General features: G+C 37.1%; 1 protein-coding gene across 1 annotated transcript in view; it reads left to right on the top strand.

Moving 5' to 3' along the window:
- Window positions 1-25,017, top strand: part of FBN2 (fibrillin 2) — a gene marked incomplete at its 3' end in the record, with an annotated part of 165,248 nt that overhangs the window by 59,562 nt on the left and 80,669 nt on the right. The window contains exons 10-18 of the mRNA XM_080637931.1: window positions 4,570-4,689; window positions 5,223-5,348; window positions 6,011-6,133; window positions 7,284-7,406; window positions 9,454-9,606; window positions 10,247-10,300; window positions 14,950-15,075; window positions 16,799-16,924; window positions 23,528-23,647. Coding sequence (XP_080494057.1) covers window positions 4,570-4,689; window positions 5,223-5,348; window positions 6,011-6,133; window positions 7,284-7,406; window positions 9,454-9,606; window positions 10,247-10,300; window positions 14,950-15,075; window positions 16,799-16,924; window positions 23,528-23,647 — 1,071 coding nt within the window. The remainder of the gene's footprint in view (window positions 1-4,569; window positions 4,690-5,222; window positions 5,349-6,010; window positions 6,134-7,283; window positions 7,407-9,453; window positions 9,607-10,246; window positions 10,301-14,949; window positions 15,076-16,798; window positions 16,925-23,527; window positions 23,648-25,017) is intronic.

Genomic DNA, 25,017 nt, shown 5'->3' on the forward strand with positions numbered 1-25,017 from the left:
TAGCTCCTTTCTTGCTACAAGGGTTCATGTCAAGTTATGTTCAAGATAAAGAGCAGAATTTGTGTTTTATCTACTCATAATGATGAATGGCAGTTTGACAGATACCAAATATTTTTTAAAATGCATTAATTTTTTGCGTTTAAAATGAAAATGTTATTTGCATCTAATATGAAAATATTGATTGCTAAATTTTCGTTAACAGCTGAATTTGGGATTCTGTGCTTTTATTCAGTTACTGTGGCCTTAACTCTTGCAGTGTCAAAGGCTCATCAGATATTTTGGGGAAAATACAAAATTTGGGAGTTCTTGTGGTGTAGTAGTGTGGAGAAGAATCCTGTAAGCAGGATACAGCTTAGTAAATGTATAGGATCCTAAATAGAAAGGTGTGGTTATATTTCTGATTAAAAATTTGCTTCGTGATTCTTTGTAAAGGGATTTGAGATCTGTGAATGAAAAATATCTTAAAATAGCTTACAAGAGTTAGCAATGGGCTTTTCTCACAAAACCTGTGCTTTTAGAATCAATTTATAGTGTGCTTGTGGATTAGAGGGAAATACAGAAACGGATGCAGAAAATTGCATCTACACGGATCGTTAAAAAAAAGTTCTAATCCAAGATTACACAGTTTATGGTATGCAGGTTATAATAGTACAGGCACATTTCAACATACATGCAGTAGTGAGTATCAACCAGAAAATGAGCAGGGAACACTTAATCTCTGAGTTGCAAATTCTTCCATCTCCTACTGAATTGCAAACTGAGTATAAGGACTTGCCTGGCCTGGCAACCTGCCTTCCAGAAAAGTGAAATGTGACAACTGTTGAACAGTACTTTAACTTTGATGTCCCTGTTTCTTACCATGTTTAACAGCTCTGTTTTCCTTTCTCAAATTAAACCAATATACTGCACCCGATAGTTTGAGAGCCCCCTTAGCTTGGCTGTTCCTTTGCACCAGAGAGGTCAGTTATAGCTATAATAAAATGTTCCCGATAACTGTACAAATACACCCTCTTAAAAAATCTCCATTAATGGAGAATCCATCACTTCCCTAAGCAGTTGCAGTGCTCAATAGATAAACTTCCAGAAAGTTTTCAGAACATCCAATCTAAATTAAACGTTATTTTGCAAAAACAAAAATCAGTTCATTGTTTTTTTCTCATCCATAATATTTAAGGAAAGCAGTTCAATACCTTTCCCTTTGCACTTTTTTGTACTTGAGGACTGTTACTTCCTCAGAGTTGTTGTCTGTGATTCAGTGAGACCAACTTTTTCAGCGTTTTTTGTTTGGCTCACAGTTTTCTGTACCTCTGATCTGTGGCTGGGAAATTCAAGAGGCTTAGTCTCTTGCTGCATCCTTGGGCCTCAGGAGTTATAAGTGCCTTTTAAGTGGCAAGTGGGAGGGCTGTTGTTTCTTCATAGTGTATGGAGACTCCTGGCACTTTTGTTCCCAGCACTGAATTAAATTTGCAATAAATAAAGAAGCCAGAAATTGTTAGATATTTTTCTGTAGAGTTAAAGAAAAGTCTTATTTCAAAATTATCCTGCCAAATCAATAAATAATGGGATTGCATACTGCCCTTTGACCTGAACTTGTAATATGCTGATGTAATATGTGCCTGATGCATCAAGGACCTTGGGTGTTCTAAGTGATAAGACACTGCCTTGCCTTATTTCATTCTGTTTAAGAAAAAAAAAAAAACCCTCTGGATAAAACTGTAGAGACTTTGAAAGTGACAGCAAGCCTGTAGCTGTGCTGTGTTGAATTTTAGCTGGTTTGCAAATACAAATCTTCATATTTTAAATTTTGTAATAGATGTTCAGACTTATTGCGGTAAATTAGTCTTATGGGGTTTTGGGAGTTCCATACTGTGTCTAGTGAAATTCTGAAAAGTGTTACAGATGAAACACTGAAAAGTGGAGATAAATGTGATGCAAGTGGTGGAAGAGAAATATTTGACGCTGAAGAAGGGTGGACTGGGAGATGAAATAAATGGGTTCAATATTTCTGTCTCAAATGTTTCCTGTTTATACTGCTGGAATATGCATGCTTGCAATGCAAAATCAAAGCCAACAACTCCTTTATTTTAACATATATTTGCTAATTCCATCTTTATCAAAGAGCTTACAAAAATAAGACCATCTTAAGATGCATATTTTGTATGGAAATCATTTGATCCACATGGCTTTGAAAGGATTTCCCAAGCTTAAGTCAGCTATTTCATAGAGGAGCACTGTATTCCTGCTGTACAGTTTATATATTAATTTACAGTAAAATCCATTCCTAGCGTGCACATGTTTTCTGTAACAGATAAAGCAAGTTGAAGCCTTTAATAAAGTAAGTCATGTCATTCTCTATAGGAAAACTAAAAGTAGAGGAGTGCCATATTTAGTATTTGTAAATTCCCCCGTCCTCCCCTATACTAAAGCAAGATAAATAGACAGTAATTTGAATTAAGACATATGATAAAACAAAATGTGATTTAGAGTTTGACATTTTGTTGGTAGTTGAGGACTTAGTTCTGAAGGAATTATGTGTGATCCTCGTTGTCTCCCCCATATAATTTGAGCACTGTGGAAAAAATACCCAATCTAGCACTCCTGAGACAGAACATCCCAACAGCCAGGGACTGTAGAGAAGCATGAGAGCAGGAAGCTACTATGATTACATAGATGTCTACTACAGTATAGAGTTACTGTTTTCTTCATTGTATATAACTCTCTGAATTTTTCTTTTCTTTATCTTGCTTCATTCTTGTGGTTTTACTGGAGTGGTGCTATCAGCTGCTATGCAAATGTGAATGAACTAAATGTGCATGAGAGGAAGTATTTGATTCTTCCATTTGCTTTGCCTTTATTCATTTAACTGTTTACCCAAAATGGTCTGATTGTATCTAGGCACCAAGAATGCTGTAAACCAGATCATTAAATCGATGATTTGGGTAAACCCAGATCTCTTTGATATGTATATTGATGCTATTCATTTTAACTGTGTATGCATTAACACAGTAAATTCTGTGAAATGTATGGTCTTCTTTATTGCTAAATTGGAACAAAATTAACCTGTTGCCATTGTTTGTAATAAAGTAATTCATGGCACAACACTTTATACAATTACACATGTATTTTACATACAAATGTTCTTGTAAGTTTAATTTCTCATTCCTTGCCATCATTTCCAAGATGTAATAAAGTAAGTTTCAGAACTAGGCATGATAAAGGGTGAGTACTAATGATCAGCAAGATTACCTTTGTATTTTTTCTGGTATTTCATGCAGCATGCACGGCATGGGAAAATTATCATTAGTAATAATTGGTCAGCAGTAGCTTTATTCAGCCCCAACTTCCTATGGCAGCTTACAGTCAGATAACAAAAACCTTCACAAGTCACCATTGGCTTTGTAGCGCTAAAGCCTACCTAAATGAAGAGATGAGTAATTTCAGACCTATAAGTGGAATGGAGGGCCATAGCTGAAGGGGAAAAAAAAAAAAAGTCAAATTGGAAAAGATGATTGATGGGAAAATAAGGATTTTTTTCAAGGTATCGATTCAGTTTGTAACCTGTGAATTTAGCTGTAGCAGAGACAAGTTGCTCAGGTCATTGTCTGGTAGCTCCAGGAGAGACCGAACCAGCAATGCTGCCTGCCAGACCACAGGGATGCACTTGTTCTGCTATTGGGATCACGGAGGGGAGAATTTAGAGAAATATAATGTGGAGAAATTATCAGTGTTACTTTAGAGCTGGAAATAGCTGTCTCAGGTCAAAGGCACAGCAGATTCATTGGTAACTTCTGGGGAACAAATTTGGGAAGAGTTTTTGAAAGGAGTTAGTTTTCAGAGTCCTGTGTCAAATGAGAGTTATTTCTGGACAGTTACCTAAGATGTAAGGTGGTGAAAGTGTGGTTGTACCCAAATGCGAAAAACCTTTGGAAATGAACATGAAGTGCTTTATAGAGAAGGGCTAGATTAAGTCTGGCATGTCAGATGCAATGACTAAGGTTGATGATGCATGGGCCATAAATAATTGAGATGTGGTGCACAGACTGTGTTCTCATTAAAAATCCCTCCTGCTGCTGTGTGGCCCCTCCTCACACTACTACAATAAACTTAATAAAATGGGGAAGTGGGGGTGTTGGATGCCATGATTTGCTCTAATTTTTAAATGCCAATTTTGCTTTGCATTTGTTCTATTCCAAAGAAGAACAAATTGTCATTCTGTTAAATAAAACTATATTGTTTTGACTATTACTGTTAAATAAAACTATATTGAATAGTGTGGTTCATTTTCACTAGGCAACTGTCAGAGCCCATGTCTCAAAGTCCTTATATATTTTTTATTTTGTCTCAAGTTGTGTATAAGGGTGTAGTAGCATTTCACTTCTTCAAAATGTCTGACTGTTTGGACTAAGAACAGCTCTGTGTTCTTACAAAAGTAAAGAACAAGGATTTTTCGGTTTGTTTTTCTTTTTTCAGTATTTAGCATTCTGCTATTAGTTACTATCTTTTTTACTTAGAAACTTCTAAACTTGAAAAAATTGTGAATTTACTAATGCTTCTATGTGCTGCCAACAGACATTGATGAATGCACATCTAACCCATGCTCTAATGGAGACTGTGTCAACACGCCTGGTTCCTACTACTGCAAGTGCCACACAGGTTTCCAGAGAACTCCAACCAAGCAAGCTTGCATTGGTAAGAAAATTTGCTTTACATCTACTGACACTGCAGATGTTCTGACCCCTTATGTAAGATCCTATTGAAGTTTAGAAAGTACTTAGCAGTGTGATTTCAGTAAACCCCAACAGTTGCTGTATCAATTGGAGCTCTAGTTCTGGGCTAACATTTCTTTTTTTCTGTTGTTTTTTTTGACATTCATCCATTATTCTGAAAAACCTATCACTTGGTCAGGGAATTCCTTAGCTGGGATTTCTACAAAATTATTTGTATGACCAGTATATATTTATGTATGTACACACATGAATGTGTGAGTAGGCTTTTAAAGATACCCGTCAATGCAGCATTTATTATACATGTCTGTAAAATAATATTTTTCTTATGTGTGATGAAATTAGAATAAATTCTTAACCATATTCAGAATTTTTTTCAAAGTAATATTTAAATAACATTTCAATATTTTTCAAAGCAGTAATTGTCACTATATACATTTTATTTTACAGTAATTCTCTGATTGTGGTGTTTTGGTGTTTTGGGGTTTTTTTTCTTAGATATAGATGAGTGCATCCAGAATGGTGTTCTTTGTAAAAATGGCCGCTGTGTAAACACTGATGGAAGTTTCCAGTGTATTTGCAATGCTGGGTTTGAACTGACTACAGATCGGAAAAATTGTGTGGGTAAGAACTCTTCTAAATAACAGAGCAGGCATTAACTTGGTGACTCCAGAAATTATACTTCATATTACAATTGAGAATCATTGAGGATTAACTTTTTTGAAACAATATGTGACCTGAGGTGAACTTATACCCCCTACCTTCAAACAGTTATTGTGCAGAACTGCATGGCTTGAGAGAAAATCTGAGGCAATTTTATTTCAGAGGCTACATTTCTCCTAGAGCATTCCATGTAACTCAGTGCCGGGAATAACATTTTTCCCTAAAGCTTCATTGAAAGTGCACCATGTATCAGCACTGCTGAAGAAATAACTGGTTTTAATTTTGACTATACTGTGTAAAAAAAACAAAAAAATCCTAGACAAATAACAAGTACTTAATTCTATCAGGTTGAAGCTTTTTATCATTTCATGTAAGAAAGAACGATGCGCCCTTTTCTTCCATACACAGTCTGCTGAAACATGGAAAGTGACTGATCAGAACAGGAAAAAAAAATCTGCCTTTTTTATAGAGTGAAAACTCTTCAGATAGTTCATCAGAGTTATGAGTAGAATTTAATATTCAAGTGAAAGAATATGTCACATCAGTCCTGATTCTTTATATTTACTGTGTCATCTTACGGAAGGTGAGGAACTATAAGCAGTTTTCTTCACAATATTTTGCAGACCATGATGAGTGTACCACTACAAACATGTGTTTAAATGGGATGTGCATAAATGAAGATGGGAGTTTTAAATGCATCTGCAAACCAGGATTTGTTCTGGCTCCAAATGGGCGTTACTGTACTGGTATGTACAACTGAGAGGTAATGCATTGAGGCAGTCTTGACTGAAAATGTTTTTTCCTGTCCATTCATTCATGCAAGAATTGCACTGTTGTCAAATGGATTTAATATCATACTAATACTTTACTAACACATTACAGGAGATTACTTAAGCCGCCTGGAGTAGAAATAGGTCTTTAACTTGCAGAAAGAAATAAATGAATTATTTAATAGTATTGTGAAAGCTGCAACAGATGATAAATGAGCTTTCAAAAAGTCTTGGATCATTGTAAATACAGCAAAATATGCAGGCCATTCATGAAATGGTAAAGTGAGCATCAATATGCAAGTTTAAGATTTTACATGGGTGAACACACACAAGTATGTTTTTCACATCATTATTCTGGCAATTCTGAGTGCATAAGTCATAAGACATTGTATTTGCCACATAGCATTACAAACTTTTTAAGGTGGGGTCATTGAAAACTTAGATTAAACATTTTAAGATTTTCAGTCTGATTTAGCTTCAGTTTAAGCAAACTAATACTTGCTGCAAGTAAAGGGAGGTTTGAGCCTCAGTTATTTTTAGTAAGTACAAAATCATCTAAATTGTTCTTTCTCTGATTTGAAGTTAAACTATATCTAATAATTGTGGCTTTCTTAATATATATATGTATATTAATATAATATACATGTAGCTTTCTTAATATATATATATGTATATTAATATAATATACATGTAGCTGGCCTGTTGACTTTGATAGAATTTGATGACCACTGAAAAATTTCTTGAAATTAACATTTATCATCATATGGATATTCCTTGATTAGTGCTCCCTTAACCATATGTTAAAGCAAAGTGACAGTATCATGAGCTAGACAAAGGGAAAGATATATCATTAATTTTGCATAATGTAGAATTTTAAGTGCCTCTAATCCAACATTTTTTCTAGGGTTTTTTTTTTGTGATTTTTTTTTGTGTGTTTGTTTTTTTAATGCGCAGCTGGCATTTTGGTTTAGTGTAATTCCAAAATGAGATTTTTATTAGAAACAAACAAGGATATGTTGATGGTTCATCTGCTATCATAAAGTAATTTGGTAATGTTCTAAAAATACTAATTGTAGTGTTCCTTAAAGACAGCTAATAGACTTTGAATTGCATTGCCTCCTATTAGATATTGATGAATGTCAGACATCAGGAATTTGCATGAATGGTCATTGTATAAATACTGAAGGATCCTTTCGGTGTGAGTGTCCACCTGGCTTGGCTGTTGGAGTTGATGGTCGTGTGTGTGTAGGTAAGTGTAAATTATTTTTTTTTTCATTGAAAAGCAAGTGGAATTATCAGTTTGACAAATTAAATTAATGCATCAGATGACATTCTTTCAGATAATGTTGTCATCAAACCACATAGGATCTGTTCCAGTATTTGTCTTTTGTTTTGCTACGTTTGTGTTCATGCATGTGCATTTATATATACATATATATATATATATGTATTTGTATCTATGTTCAGTTGTGTATCATCCACTCTGAATCATTAAACCAGCTATGTATCTTGGTTGCATCACTGATATTTTTTCAACTCCCCCTTTTTCAATTCTTTAATCTGAAAACATTTTATTCTCCTTGTACCATAGTGTTAAAAAATGTTGAGAAGAGAAATAGTGAAAACTGGAGAGACTTGATTCTGTGAACATAAATATCACTATTAAGAACTATTAGGAATTTTTGCATAATGCAATCCCATAAACCTAGTGTTAAAAGACAAGTAGCTTAAATTCCTCTTTGGCAGCTTCACTTTTGTTAAATGGCCTTGTGCACTAGATGCTACTGGTTACAGGGCTGCTGTTGGAACTGATATTACATCAGGCCAGCTGGTTATGTCATAACCTCAGAACTTGTACTGAGCTGTGGCTAAAGCTTTGCGCAATGTTATTGGCTATCTGCTGGGACACTTAATTATAACTCAGTCTGCAGTTCACATCTCTATCCAAAGCTATAGCCATCCAGGATAAAATCACAGTTTTATTTTACCCTGGTTATTTTGCAGAACCATACCTCAGTCTGTCACGAGCATTGCATGATTTGAGCATTAGCTTCTAAGGCACCTGGATGAGTGCCTTGAATTGCTTCTCCATTCTGTCCCAGACACATAAGAAGGAGGAAGCTTTCTCTACTGTGACAAGGCCTTTTATTCATGGCAGAGCATGGCAGAAAGGCATCTGGACTAGGAGATGAAGGGAGAGAGTGTGATGCAACCAATTATTTTGCAGAGTACATAAACAGACATTTCTTGTGCAAAAATTCCTGATTGTTGTCAAGCGTAGTAATCTTTTCCTGCTGTCAAGTGCAAGCAAATTGTATTGGCTTCACCTAGACTGTCGGTAAGGGATAAGCCTGAAATCTGAGCCACATATAACTGTGCTCTAGAACTATTTGTTTCATGGGATACCAACAGCAAGAGAAAACATTTATGTACAGGCAATCCTGTTTTATAATAGCCAGCTTACAACACTCAAAGAGCCGGCAGTAAAGCATTGCCAGTTCTTATTTGGGTTGGCACAGGGTATTCAACATCCACTGTAAGATTTTTCATGCAACTTCTCTTTGTTATTTTTGGGGTCATCTTTTAAGTAAGTGTCTGGATTCCCTCACATACTGAGCTTCTGAGTGCACTCAGGCTCATGTCCTGGCCATAAGGTATGGTAGTTTTACAGGGAGATTGACAAGGAGCGTAAAGAAAAGCCATGTTCTGGCCCAGTGCCAATTTATGTATAAGGCTATTAAGATAGCCATGTCACATAAATGCTGGTCTGAACAATCTGCTGAAAGTGTTCTGCTGTGCTCCTCCTTCTGGAAATAGGTAGCCTCCAGTATTATCAGCCCTGGGCTGCTGATGAGTTATTATACATGAGGAACGATTTTGGAAGTAAATAAATATCTACATGTCCAGGTTATGGTTGGAGTACTTCACAAAGGGAGAAAAGAGTCACCATGTGCTGATTCAAGCCATTCTGTGTTTCTTACTGAGATATGTGTTGAGGGATTTACAAAGCTGCTATGGTTGTGTCGGTTATCTTTGCTTGGTCCTATGGAATGCTTTTAAATTTGCTCACAATATGCTAGCCTAGATGTTTTTAATGTGCTCTGGACACAGCTCCAGGAGCTATTTTGAGAATTGGCCTTGATGCTATTAGGATTATTGTAGCAGATCAATGTAGGTGTAAGCCAACGTAACCATTTTGTTGCACAGATTTTTAATTTTTTTAGCTGTCATTGACATTGTCTGCATACATTTCACTCTCAGCCTAAGAAAATTATTTTTTGCTTGCCCTTTCTTAGATACTCATATACGTAGCACATGCTATGGAGGCATTAAAAAAGGAGCATGTGTCCGTCCTTTCCCTGGTGCTGTGACAAAATCTGAATGTTGCTGTGCCAATCCTGACTACGGTTTTGGAGAGCCATGTCACCCCTGCCCTGCCAAAAACTCAGGTAAAATTTTATGTTCCTTGAACACTATAATGAACATACAAATTTAAAAAACTCTTGTCCAGATCAGGTTGTTCCTTTATTTGGCTATGAGTAATAATAGTTTAAAGAGAATAAGCAGAATTGTCTGATGAATCTGTAAATTTCCTAATCTGATCAATCCAGTTTAAAAGAGCAGCCTATATTAATTTTAGAAATGTTACATTTGAATCAGTTTTCCAAATAAAACTGATATTCAGTAAAAAAAATCTCTTGAATATAGAACAGAGATGGTGTATCTTGGACAGTATTTCCATTCAGTGATTTCTGAGATAGCAGACAAGTATTTAGAAGAAATAAAGTAATGCTGGCACTATGGTTTAAAGCAGTAACTGAAGGGCACAGTACTGTCAAGACTATAATGAAATCTTGTGTTTAATTCTTGTTATCAAATTTTATGTTTGTACATATGTGAAAGTTCAGGATGTAATGCTACTTGACGTATTAATAGTTATTTGCTGTGAGCATTGGCATTTTATTAGTTATGCTGTAGAAAAAATATTTTTAAAAAAATCAGGTGGGTTTGGGTTAGGATTAAAGAAGATGAAACACTGGGAATAACATTTTCTTCTTTCCCCAACATCTCTTTGCTTCGATGGAGTAGCTGAATTCCATGGCCTGTGTAGTAGTGGTATAGGTATTACCGTGGATGGACGAGGTATGTTGCACATTTTCTTCAGTGTATATCATTCAAGGTTAAAAAAAAAAAATAGTCAGAATTATATTTTTCTTTACCATATTACAGTGGAGTTTTTTGCCTCAAGATTAGTATGTCCACTTTAGTGTCTTCAGTGTCAAATACAGTAATTTAATGTTGTCTAAAGAAAAAGCCAGAATTCTTTACAGGACTGGATTTTGCCTGACCCTGACAAGAAAAAGTCATCCATTTTATAGGTTTTGCCTACAATTTCTTTTTCTTAGAATATGCATGAGACAGTTCACCCTCATTTGAGGAATGTCAGGAGCCACTCATATTTGCAGTTAATTATCAGTCAGCCAGGATAGTAATAGAACAGTTTTTCACTTCAGATTCAGTGTTCAATACGTGGACCTTTTCCATGGACAGATCATTTCTCTGGTGAGTTAGAGTTGGAAGAGAGCTTACTAAAAAAGATCCTTCAAAAAAAGTCCTGAAAGTGAGCAATTGCATTTAGTACTGGGAACTGTAAAGCTCCAGCTCCTTTTTTAGTACCTCAGAGAGAGGAATATTAAAAAAAAAAAGCTGAGCCAGGCCTGAAGTAGGGGCAATGAACGCTGCAGCTACCAAATAAGTAGAGCATATTGAAGAAGGAGTGGTGGAACACAGTGTTATGGTTTATTGCCAGATAGTTCCCTGATGAGTTAATAAAGTTGCAGCCAAATTAAAGTTCATACTGTACATTTACTATTTCAAGTAATTTAATTTGTGTAGCTTTTGTCCTTCCCATCATTAAAGCTCCAATTCAGTTCAGCAGGAACATCATTATACTTAGTAACAACCTACATAACTTTTAAAAATATTATTATAATAAAAAAAATTATGTTTCTGTTTAGTACTCTAAGTATATATGCGTAGCTTTTTCTTCTCTATGAGCTCATTGTTTAACACATCGCCAAACTTACAAGTAATTTGAAATTCATAGTGTTTGTAAATTGTCTCAGTTTTCAGTGAAATATAAAAGGTCCCTTTGAAGAATCTCTAAATCTCATGGAGAAATAATGGCAGTGTATCCTAATATTGTACAAACAGCACCCTACCATGAGAATTTGCATGTAGTCTGGTGGGGAAGTTATATGTTCTTTTGGATACATGTGAAATGCAGTTTTTCACTAAAAACATTAACTGTCGTCTCCACCAACTGCGTGATTCTACAATTTCTCAGGGATTCATGTTTCAGCTAAAATCTGTCTTTGTTTAGTTTTTTAAGAAAACCCTGGTATTTTCTGTGCATCTTGTTCAGTGACCTTGCATACAGTTTTCTTGCTGCTACTCCTGTTACTGCTTATACCAAGGGTCTTTGTTTGCCAATTCTATTTCCTAAAGGAGTATTCCTCTCCTAATACCATATTCAGTCCCTAAAAAAATTTCTGTTTTCTTCCTCATGAATTCTTGTTATCCAGACTAAGTAGGAATACACTCACTCTTTATCAGTGAAGCTGTTGTGATAGAGATTTTATTTGACTTTTAGTTGATACATAGTTTGTTAATTCAACTGCAGTACAAAACCACATGCCTAGTCCTCTCATTCAGCTTGTGATTAACAAATGCAAAACCTTCATGTCTTCATGTGAGAAATTTGGACATAGGCGAGGACAGATATCTTGCAGTCTGTCTGGACTTTCTGAAGCCATGAATTTGATAGAGAGATAGAGTCATGAAACTGTGGGGCTTGTCCCAATGATACAAACAACTTCAGTAAACCACAGAAAACCTTTTGCTAAAAATTAAAAACATAAGGCTGAATTATTATGCTAATTCTTATTTTCTCATAAAAATTTCAAATGTCTCATAGCTTTGACTTTAATCCAGGGATAGAATGATTTTTCCAAATGTATATCTGAGATTTAAATCATGATTTAAAATGCATTACGATTAAAAAGGAAATGTCCTTTATAAAAAGTTGAGCAGTACAAGCATAAACCAAGCTCTTTATGAAGTCACAGCTAGGCCAGCTCCCTTACTGTTCTTTCCAGAGTTTGGAAAGGGAACTATTTAAAGTAATGGGCTTACCGCATGGGAAGAAATAACGTAAGTATTGAAAAACCCTCTTTTCCTCAGAGGCAAAAAAATATTAAAACTAGCATTCTCCTGTTCTTACAGTTCATAAGAATATTTTGGGATTTTCCAGCTACAGCAGAAATTCTATATGGGACTGTAAATTCAGGGAATATATCTCATTTATCATCCTACTCTATCAACCTGAGAACAAATTTAAATTTTCAGCAAGTGCTGTAGTTTCTGTAAGACTGAGTATGTTGTGGTGTTGACCTATGCGTTATTTCTGTATTAGGAAAAGTATTTGTGCCACCTTATAATTTATAACTTAGTACCTAAGTCTTTAAACTGGGTACACAGGAGAGATAATTTGCGTCAAGGTATTCTTGCAAACACATAGGGCCCTATTGATATAGGTTGGAAATTACCTCTGGAGGTCATCCAACCTAACCTTCTGCTCAGAACAGGGGCAACTTCAAAGGTGAATCAGGTTTCTTAAGGCCTTGCTCAGTAAAGTTTGTAAAATCTCCAAGGATGGAGTTTCCATAGCCTCTCTGGACAGTTTGCTCTAGCGCTTAACTGTTCCCATGAGGAAGAATTATTTTCCTGGTGTTCAGTTAAATTTTCCTGTGTTGTAACTTGTAACTGTTGCTACTTTTCTTGCCATTGTGAACCTCAAAGAAGATTCTGGTGCTATCTTCTCTGTAACCATCTATTAAGATCACAGAACTGCTATTAGATGTCCCTTTCATCTTTCCTCTTGCCAGCTAAACAAGTCTATTCCCTCAGCCCATTCTCATACATTGGGCACTGATCCTGATAGGGGACCTAAATCACCCTGACATCTGCTGGAAAAGAAGCAGAGCAAGCTGTATGGTGTCCAGGAAATTTTGGAAAAGCACTGAGGATAATTTCTTAATCCAGGTGATAGACAGCCTAACCAGAAGCAAAGCATTACTGAACCTGTTCTCTTATCAGATGAACTATTTATAGAGGTCAAGATTGGTGGCAGTCTGGGCTGCAATGATCATGCCCTGATGAAACTCATGATCTCTAGGGTATGGGCCAGGTGAAGAGTAAAGCCTGAATTTTAGGAGAGCAAGCTTTGAGTTGTTTAAGGAATGGGACCACCTGAGAAAATACCCTTAGGGAAACAAGAGCAGAACAGAGCTGGCAGCTCTTCAAGGACATTTTCCTGCAATCACAAGAGCTCTCAATTCCCATGTGTAAGAAATCAGGGAAGAAGAGAAGAGGCCAACATGGCTAAGAAAAGACTTTCTGGTCAAACTAAAGTGTAAGAGTGAAATGCATAGGCAGTGAAACCAGGAAGAATACAGGGACACTGCCTGGATGTATAGACATGGGATCAGGGAAGCTAGGGCACAGCTGGATCTGAGTTTGGCAAGGACTGTTAAGAATACGACAAGCTTCTACAGGTACATTGGTCAAAAAGGACCATTACAAGAAAATGTACACAGGCACACACAAATATGATGAATAAGACAGGAGAACCAGTGACTAACAACATGGAGATGGCTGAGGTACTCAATTTTTTTGAGTGTGTTTTCACTGGTAATCACTCTTCCCATAACACTCAAGTCTCAAACATCAAAGGAGGGACTGGGGGAACAAAGTCCTTTCTATCATGGGAAAAGATCAGGCTCAAGACCAACCAAGGAACCTGAACACACACAAGTCCATGGGACGTGGTGAGGTGCACCTGAGGAAGTTGGCAGATGTAGTTGCTAAGCCACTCTACATCATATTTGATGGCAAGCAAGTCCCAAGTGACTGCAGAAAAGGGGCTATCACACCCATTTTTAAAATGGTGTAAAAAGGAAGAACACGGGAACCACTGACCATTGAGCCTCACCTCAGCACATGATAGCACATGGAGCATATCCTTCTGGAAGTTATGTCAAAGCATGAAAGATAGATGTGATTAGGGACAGCCAGCACGGCTTCACCAGGGGCAGATCATGCTTGACTAATCTTGTGGCCTTCTACCATGGAGTGATTGTGCCAGAGGACAAGGGAAGATCTGTGAGGCTTTTGATACGGTCTCCCACAGCATTCTTCTGTTTCCACTAAACTGGAGATAGATGGGTTTGATGGATGGGCTGTTAGATAGACAATGAACTGGCTGCATGGTCATGTGCAAAGAATTATGATCAACAACTCAATGGCCAAGAGGAAACCAGTAACAAGTGGTGTCCCTCAAGGGTCCATACTGGGACAAGTAGTGTTTAAGGCCTTCATCAATGATATGTGGATCAAAAATCCACATAGTGGATTGAGCAGGTTTGCAGATGACACCAAGCTGAGCGGTGCAGTTGATTTGCTAGAAGCAAGAGAGGGATCTTGGCAGGCTTGAGAAGTGGGCCCATGTGAACTTCATGGAGTGGCCCAAAACTGGACACAGTATTCCAGGTTTGGCTTAACTATTACTGAATAGACGGAAATAGAGAGCCTTCTGGCTGCACCCTTGTTGTATCCTTGCTCTGAATGACACCCCCAGCATCCAGTAAGTCAGATGTTGTTCACATCTATCACAGGCTCATGTTTTCCATATCTTTCAGTCCCTGTTTATCTTATGTGTTGTGTTAATACAGATATTAATGAGTGTGCACTGGATCCTGATATTTGCTCCAGTGGAATTTGTGAAAACTTACGTGGCAGCTATCGTTGTAACTGTAACAGTGGCTACGAGCCTGATCCTTCTGGAAGGAATTGTGTGGGTAAGTTGCTAGATTTCTTTTTATTATTGTTGAATAATTCTTCACTACGTTGATGCTAATTTGAATTGACAGAATTTAGGTTGTAGGTCATCTACTTCTTGAAGCTACAATAAAATACAAAAAAATCTCTAATGAAAATGCTAATATTCTTACTAATGGTTTTTTTTTGCTATTTGGTGGGGCATATTACTGTTTAGAAAGTGCAAGCAGGAAATGCCATTTCAGGTTAGGAATTAATTTTCTCAAAAGCATGGATCGGTTTGTATTTTAATGTACAGAACTTGTCATGATCACCTAAAATGTGTCCCTTTCAAGGAACGCATTGTGTGATTGTACAAGAAGCTCAAAATTAACATCTATGCCTCTTGAAAACACCAAATTCCAAACTCGTATTTCTTTCCTTACTTAAAATCAGATGAGGTTAGATTAACAACAGATTAGTTTAGAAGAGGTTCTTTACAGCTGCCAGACTTACATCTGAGATTCATCTAGAGAAGTTTAGTCTTTATTGTCCGTTTTTTGTTTAGTTTACTGTGAGAGTGACAGAGCATTGGAACAGGTTGCCCAGGGGGGTTGTGGAATCTCCTACGTTGGAGATATTCAAGGCCTGACTGGACAAGTTCCTGTGTGATGTACTCTAGGTTACCCTGCTCTTGCAGGGGGGTTGGACTAGATGATCTTTTGAGGTCCCTTCCAACCCTTGGGATTCTGGGATTCTGTGATTCTGTGAATACTGCAGGAATTTATGAACATAGCTTGCAAAATCTAACATAGCTGGGAAAAAGCCTCCAGATTGCAATTGTATTTCACTTTTTGTTTTCTTCTTTCTGTCTTTCTCCTTAACTTAAACTCTTTAAAAAATCTCATTGATTGAAGATTTGCAGTGTTAAGTTTGGGAAATCCAGCAGTTAAAATATAGGGGTTACACTGAAGTAGGATGAAGTGTCAGGTTTATCATGGCTTATCCTGTCAGTATTATTCTATCAGCTTAAGCATTTGTTACATGTGATTGGCATTGAAGACAAGTAGCTTCAATTGATAATTTTATTTTTTTTTTAAATAATTGACAGGGCAATGAGGAAGATTGGTTGCTTTTTATTAGCATTATTTGTAGTAAGAGGAATTCAGGGAGTGATGTTAATTTATGTTTTTTTCCTATTCAGTGTGCTTGATGTGCTGGTCTTAATGACAGGCATTTGTTAATACCTCGGGAGAGGATGTACAAACATGTACTCTTACGATGTCTGCCATACATGAATAGTACAGTTTAGATTTTAATGCCCATATTCACTTCATGGATAACAAAAACAATTTTTGCCCATAAAACAGGATTAGAACAGTAATCTAACACATTGAGGTTTGTGTGTTTAAAAAGAAAATAGACCTTCATGAAGTTGTTCCAGTGATATAGGCATACATTGGCAAAGAACCAAAGATTATTCAGGAAAACATACGTATTATTTTAAGAGAAACCGTGAACTATTTTTAGAGTCTGCTAGTGAAAAACTTCAAAAGCAGAACAGAAATTTTGGTGATAAGAATCTGAAAACCAATTGGACTTTTGAAACTAAGGACTGGCATTTTCCTCACTGAGTCACTGTTGTAGAAAACCCTATATCCAGCAACCTAATTGTTGCTGTAGAAAGCAACAGGGCCACTTATGGAGGTGAAGGCATATCATGGCATTTCCATTCACTGGCATGTCTAATTCATCTTTTTGCAGATATCGATGAATGTTCAGTGAACGGGTTGCTCTGTGATAACGGTTTCTGTCGAAACAACCCTGGAAGTTACAGCTGCACTTGTCCAAAGGGTTATGTGTTCAGCACTGGGACGGACACATGTGAAGGTGAAAAAAATTCCAATTCGTGTTAATTTCATTGCTTATTATATAACGTTAAATAATCACAAAGATGCAGAATGGTGATGAATATGAGAGAAAAAGATGGAAATATTGTATAAATCATTGCATACCTCTTGTAATTTCTCTGCGGAATGGCAGTTCTTGTCATTGAATTTTTTCTAAGTAATCAGTTCATATTTATAAATAAATATTTTTGTTTCCTTAAATAAAGGATTTTTAAGCCGGAATAAAGGAGAATATATGCCTGGTCTTGATCATGTAGCAACGACACCTTGTTTATCATTTAGGGAAATGCATCTGTTTTGATCACAAAGTCTGTTCTTTCTTTTCTCCCTTCAATCTGTGGCAACAGTTAATTCTACATCAAATTCTGGTATTTGTCATGCTTTATGCGATGTTTGAATTCCACGATGTGGATGTTATTGCCTAGCAATACTAGAATTGTCCTATATTTTTACAGTATAATCAAAATTTCTCTCTGATATTACTAAGAAACACGGATGTTAGAGCAATGAAAGTGTTACATAGCAGAAATAGGTTTTACAGTGCTCAATCTGCTAAATTGTCTCAATGCCTAGTATAAATTCAGAATGTTCAGGTGAAATTTATTCTTCAGGGTCTGTCTATATGTTTAGTTTCTGTACACCAAAAGATTTCTAGCTGTGAAAATAGCTTACCATGTGCCCTTTAATATGCATGTTTCTTGAGGAATCTTCTAGAAAGAAAAAAAATGGAATAATATAGTAAAAGGAGGTGTTCGTTATGAAGGTGAATAGGCCATCAACTTCAGAGCATAACACTGACCAAAAGGTAGACAATGAGATGCCAGAATGCAAACAACCTAGTCAAAATTATTGAAATAAAAATACATAGATTTTCAAATATGAAATGTAAATTTGTTTTTTGATAGCATCAGTAATACTCATATTAAAAGTGGTTTCCTGATTACATTGAGCCACCACAGCCTTAGGAAAAAAGTGATGTTTTCTGCCTTCTGGGCATCCTTATCATTGCAATATGTTTTCTCCTGTGCTAGAAGAAGTTTGGGGATCAGTACACAGTTAACCAAGTCTGGGAGACCCTTATCTTACATGAGTGGGGTTTAAGTGAAGAATAGTGTGCGGGAGAGTTATTCTTGAGTGGAATTGAATTTACAAATTCATTTGAATTAGGAGTTCTTCAAGAAAAGGGTGACTTCTTTAGATAGCATTGCTAGCTGATATTGAATGCAAAACCATAGTATATAAAAAAAAATACAGTAAAGATAAAGAAGAACTTACAGGAAAATACTATGAAGATCTGAAGACAGGATACTAGCAGTAATTCAAATGGTAGGCATGTCTCCTCTTAATGGCATCTTAGTGCATTTTTCTAAGGAATATGACCAGTTTTAGGTTTTGTCTAAAGGAGCTAGGTGCATTCTCCAAATTATGAATCAAGTTTAAACCAGAATGATTTATTCAAACTAACAGGTATAGCACCTTTGACAGTCATCTAGGAACTGAGATATTTCGTAGCTCAAGCCAACGTGAGCATGAGGTTGAAAATGCACACTCACTTTGTTTAAGCAGGCCGTTACCTAAATTAAAATCTATTCTGTTCTGAAAGAATAATTACTAAGATGATCATTCAAGCTCATTAAGTAAGACTGGGTTTCTATTTGGTGGGTTTGGTGAGATTTTTACTGTCATTTTCTTTAGTAATATTTTTTTTTTAGATATTCATTAAAGAACATACATGTGTACATTTGCAATATTTGTACATTGGCTCCTGCAAAGACTAATGAAAGGGTATTATTTAATATTCCAAAAGACTCTATAGAAGGACAGATCTGTCCCTGTCTCATCTCCCTTCATGGTGATCATCAGGTTTAGCTTGTTAATAACACTGCCTGTGCTTCTCTTGGCTGTATTTCAAAATCCTGTATGTCTGCTGAACTCTGAGCAATGAGGTTGTGTTTGGGCATGAATGCTTCAGTAGCATTTAAAATAATAAAGCTTTTTGTTAAAGGAATCAAAAAAAATCCTGTTTTATCATTTGAAAAAAAAAAACCAACAAACAACTGATCATTAACTAAAATTTCAGATTTGTAAGAGTATTTCCTTTCTGAACATAGCGTAATCATCCTAAAATGCTTCTCTTTTTTAATTGTCTTTACAGCAAAATTTGAAGGATTCTCAGGTTTTTTTCAATACTATTATGTACATTAACTTAGGTACGAAGATCATAAAGGATCCGTCATCTTAATCTAGAATCTCATGGTTAGATTGATGTTTAAATTTAGCTGATCAGGTAAAAAAACCTGGTCAGAAGCAGTTTGGCGTAAAACTGTCTATAAAACCTATTAAGGGTATTACTTTTTTTTTAATATTGAGTGGGTTGGCAGTAAAAGAATAAATTAATCTCTTTCTGTTGAAATTCTGTTTTTAGAGAAACACTATGTAATTCAGTTTGGAATTACAAGGTCACTATATGTTAGAAGCTTCTGCAGCCAGAACTTCTCCACTGTACCCTGAAAATGCTCTGATGCCTATTACTCACCAATATATTTTCAATTAATACAATTCTCATTAGTGACTGTGATGAACCAACAAAACCTTTCACTTTTTTTCATTTATAGCTCAATTGAAATTTTTTTATCGGTTTGTTGTGAGGAGCAGGGGAGTTTTTGAGGCTTCAGAGTCTGCAAAAGTTGAAATTTTTACAACAAGCTTTGTGGTTTAGATTGTGTTTCCAGTGACATAACTAGTTAAATATAAACCAGATGTGCTTTGAAGTTCATTTTCAAGAATGTACAGTCGATAGTGTCAATTTTTTTTCTCTGACATTCACAATGTATGCTCACTTCACTTAAGAAAAATAGTATTTTTTTAAAAAAAACTTGATAGATATTTTCATACATAGTGGCTTTTATTTTAAAATATAAAACAAAATTAAAGTCAATTTGATTTCTGGCTTACTTTTTAAAAATATGACAAGAAGGTGTATGTAACAATTTCTGCAGTTTGTTTACATAGTGCAAATGATACTTTTTCATCTGATTCAGCAGAGCACTTCTGCTGAAGTGCATTCATACTTTATTTTTTTTTCCTGAATGGTGTTTTTTGGAAGTAGTCTATGCAATATTATAAACTTGTTAATGCCCAAAAGCATTGGGTTTGGTTTTTGTTTTGTTTGTTTGTTTGTTTTCTTTTTTTTAACCAGCAGAGTGCTGAAGGATGTCAAATGCAGAAACTAACAAACTGGTTTTTTGGGGTCAGAGGCCTAGGGCATATTCACAAGATTGTTTCAGAGACAGCCAGAAGTTCATGTCTGCAGATAGGTGTACTCTAATCCTGAAGTGAAAGCTGTTCTTGCTCTTTCTACTCCATAGAGAAAAAGCGGATGAGTATTCCTTCACCTGCATTAGGGAAAAATGGAGGGAGGAGGAGTCTGGTTCCATGACACATCTTCCCTCATGGTGTCCATGGTGTCCAACTTCTGCCATTCTCATCCCTAAACATGGAAAGTAACTGCTTGTCTGTGGGATCAGTGAGGGGCAGAGCACTGCACTTTAGAAGGGAAGGAAGACTGAGACTGGGAGAAAAAGAATCATAGAAGGAATGGTCAAAGAGGAATGTCCCCTGAAGACAGCAGCAACCTATCTGATTGAGTCAGTTGTTTTGCCAGGGAACATGCTTGATGTAAACCCAAGTGAGGATTTAGACTAGATCATCTGACTTTGGTGTGGAATGGACAGCCTTTTAAAAATTCAGACAATATTTGAGTTGATTTCCAAGAAAATGTTGATCTGTGTGTTTAGATATACACAAACCTTTTTCTTTAAAAATCTGCTGCTTCTCTGTGCTGTTGGAGCTTGAAATTTCTTGAGTAGTTTCTGTCAGGATGATGCCTCTTTACTCTGAAAATGTGCTCAGATGTGGCCAGCTTGTAACTCTCATTTTGCATGTAGTCGGTGTCCAAAAGCCCCAAATATTCTGTGGCACAGATTATGCCTCGTCCCTCATGAGAACTTCTTTGAAGCTGCATCTTAGCTGAAAGCAGGGAAGATCACTTGCAACTAACTGGACAGAGAAACACATCTGCGTAAAAGCAAAGCCATAAATGCAGAGACTAATCAAAGATCCTTATGACCCACAACAGAACAAGCATACAACATTATTTTCAAAAAATACACTCTGAATCCCCAGCAGTTGAGATCTGGGGACTTGGGACAGCAGAATTAGGATCTTTACCTTACACAGACCTTGGTGACTTTATCTTCCATGGGCTTGTCCAGACTGCCGTTGATTAATGCAAGCTTTCAGCATTTTAGAGCAAGGATTTCTGATTTCTCTACCTGCTGTGTAAAGAGCCATTACTTCACTTGTTTGGCTACCAGTCCTTTGGTTTTTGTCTTTGACATGGAGAAACCATACACAGCTTAATTTTAGTTCATTTGTCCTGCATTTTAATTTTTTTCTCATTTTTTTTTAAAGCTAGCCAAACTGCTGAAAGCAAGATGTCAGATAGAAAGGAAGAAAAAGTGTATCTTTCTCCAACAGCATTTCTAGATGGATAATTACTCGACATACAGTGCATATTTAAGATTATTTCTTTGTCTCAGTGTGATTTGTTTCTAATTGCAGGAACCAGTATCTGGTTTATCTGCAAAAGCAGCAGACTACTATTCACTACCAGGTATTACTGGCTGGGGAGAGAGCAGGAGGCAAAGAAGGCAGGGAGCATACCTTAGGTGTTAAAACCTGAGATAATAAAGTGTGAAATGTATTTATAAGGAAGGGACACTGGTAAGCATTGGCAAGCCCTCCAGACTGCCAGCTCAGATACAGAGGGACTTAGAGCTTGCTCTCTCAGAAGTAACTGGCTTTCTATTACTTCTGTACTGTGCTTTCCGGCACATCAATCAGTAAATAAACAGTGCCAGGCCAGCCTGGCCTTTCCTGCTCATACACAGTGCTGTGCTCTCCATAGTTAGCTAGCTCAGGATCCAGCCTAAGACAAAATATGACCAACTGTGTCTAAGCAGGAGGTTGTCAGAGTACCATGGAAACTCTGCCTAATGCCCTGTGGGACTACCAGCCCATAGCAGGATGGAGTTTACCAGCTTGGGTGCTGCAGACGCAGTTAGCCAAGCACAGCCAGCCTTCGAAGTTGTGTGGATGTGCTCACATAGCACACCATCCTGACACAATAGGGCCTCTTAGATCTTATATCTCTGCATCTGTGTATTATTAATGTGTAAACTCAGTAATCCACAAGTTTAAGAGTAGATTGCACAAACATAAAGCTCTGTCATTATCCAAAAATTTCCTGGCATCCAAGTCCTGTTTGATCTCTGTAGGTAATTGTAGAATATTGTATAAAGGGACGGTGAAAATTGCCTTTTAAATTGTTTGGTTTTGGCATACGAGAGAGATCAGTTTCCTAAATTTCTGGCATTTTCCATTTTTTTTTCTTTTTTTTTTTTCCCCCCTAATAATATATGCATAATTTGGTGAGTATTTTAAACACATATTCCTCAATATGACCCCACAAGATTATGAAAGGATAGATCTCTAGTGAAATTAAGACTTGATGCATCATAACATACCAAATAGTAAATGGTGCCTTTTTCATGACTTCTAAAAAAAAGGAAGTTATTTTTGTTGGTCTTGAAACTGATCTCTTGACGCTATTAATGTTTCCCGTGCTTAACTAGATCCTGCATTAATTTATAATTAATTTAGACGAGGCTACTTTAGTTTGTGGTCATGACATTATTCCTCAAGCACTACTAGCAAACATACGCAAGCACTAAATGGTTTTATTTCTGGCCTACCAAAGGAACTGTCTGGTTGGATTACAATGTATGGCTTAATTCAGGACCTAAATCTAAAAATGAAATTGGTTGAGTTGAGGAAGAAATGGTGGATATCCATCTGCAATTGTTCTTTGAAAGGATTTCCTAATATTGTTTTAATCTTAAAACTGATTTCACTTAAAAAAAAATAACCAGCAAATAATACAATCTGCAAGAGTCCTATTCTTACATGTGAACTGGCTTAAAAAACTCACAGGGGTAATAAATAGAAGTAGTTAGGGGCTCAAGGGAAGTACCATTTACAGTATTTCAGTTTCAATTCCTATTTCTTGAACGCTTTCCAAAACTTGAGAATCACAGCCAACATTGTTATATTTTGCTCCTGACAGGGCTTTCTTAATTCTTCCAAAGCCTCACAGAGCCATAAATGACAGAAACAATAAGGTCTTTGTTTGTGCACTGTATGCTGTGTCTGGAAATGCAGTGCATTATATGAAACAAGAATTTTGTTTTCGCACAGGACAGTTACAGTTGATGCTGGAAAACTTTATAGTCCAAGTTGCTGGAAATTATTATCTTTATAGAAAAGAGCCATTTAATTAACACTTTCAAAATATGTGCTACCTGCCTGTCATTGTATCTTTTGAATGTCATGCTGAGAGGGTGAAGGAGAACAAATACACCAGGCAGTTTTGGCAAAGCATCATCCACAGAAGCATTTATACTGCATAATATTTTACAGAAGCACACTGTAGTCTTGACAGTGTCTTTTGTTTGGATTATAGATATAGATGAATGTGAAAGCAGCCCGTGTGTAAATGGTGCCTGCAGGAACAATCTTGGATCTTTCAATTGTGAATGTTCATCTGGCAGCAAATTGGACTCTACAGGACTGATATGCATTGGTGGGTATTCCCTCCTGTTATTTTCCCCTTTCCTTACCAACTTGAAAAGCATTGATCATATTCATTAAGCAAGAAATAATGTATTTGAGTAATTTCCCCATGATAGGAGACAGTATGTCTCCGTAGGTAAAACCAAACAAACACGTACTAATTTGATTGCTTCAATAGGAGCAGGAACAAACTGCGAGAAACATAATTTATGAGGATGTCAAAACTACATTGAAAAGAGTTGTGGGTTGTGGTCAATGGCTGGATGTCCTGCTGGAGACCTGTAACGAGTGGTGTCCCTCAGGGATCGGTGTTGGGACCGGTCTTGTTCAACATCTTTGTCAGTGACATGGACAGCGGGATTGACTGCACCCTCAGCAAATTTGCCGATGACACCAAGCTGTGTGGTTCGGTTGATACGCTGGAGGGAAGGGATGCCATCCAGAGGGACCTTGACATGCTTGTGAGGTGGGCTGATGCCAGCCTTATGAAGTTTAACCATGCCAAGTGCAAGGTCCTGCAGCTGGGTCAGAGCAATCCCAAGCACAGCTACAGGTTGAGCAGAGAAGAGATTCAGAGCAGCCCTGTGGAGAAGGACTTGGGGGTGTTGGTCGATGAGAAAATGAACATGAGCTGGCTTCAGTGTGCGCTCGCAGCCCAGAAAGCCAACTGTATCCTGGGCTGCATCAAAAGGAGCGGGACCAGCAGGTTGAAGGAGGTGATCCTGCCCCTCTACTCTGCTCTCGTGACACCTCACTTGGAGTATTGTGTGCAGTTCTGGTGTCCTCAACATAAAAAGGACATGGAACTGTTGGAACAAGTCCAGAGGAGGGCCAGAAGGAAGGTCAGGGGAGTGGAGCACTTCCTATATGAAGATAGGCTGAGAAAGTTGGGGCTGTTCTGCCTGGAGAAGAGAAGGCTGCGTGGAGACCTCATAGCAGCCTTCCAGTATCTGAAAGGGGCCTACAAGGATGCTGGAGATGGACTATTCATCAGGGACTGTAGTGACAGGACAAGGGGTAACGGGTTCAAACTTAAACAGGGAAAGTTTAGATTGGATGTAAGGAAGAAACTCTTTCCTGTGAGGGTGGTGAAGCACTGGAATGGGTTGCCCAGAGAGGTTGTGAGTGCTCTATCCTTGGCAGTGTTCAAGGCCAGGTTGGATGAGGCCTTGGGTGACATGGTTTAGTGTGGGGTTTCCCTGCCCATGGCAGGGGTGTTGGAACTAGATGACCTTAAGGTCCTTTCCAACCCTAACTATTCTATGATTCTACGATTCTACGCAGGTATTGTTTGGTGGGAGAGAGTGAGGATGTCATTATTAATAGAAATTATCTTGTCCTTTGGGAGAACGAGAATATGGGTAAAGCTATTAGTCTGGT

The sequence above is a fragment of the Psittacula echo genome, assembly GCF_963264785.1.
Source record: "Psittacula echo genome assembly, chromosome: Z".
NCBI classification, from domain to species: Eukaryota; Metazoa; Chordata; class Aves; order Psittaciformes; family Psittacidae; genus Psittacula; species Psittacula echo.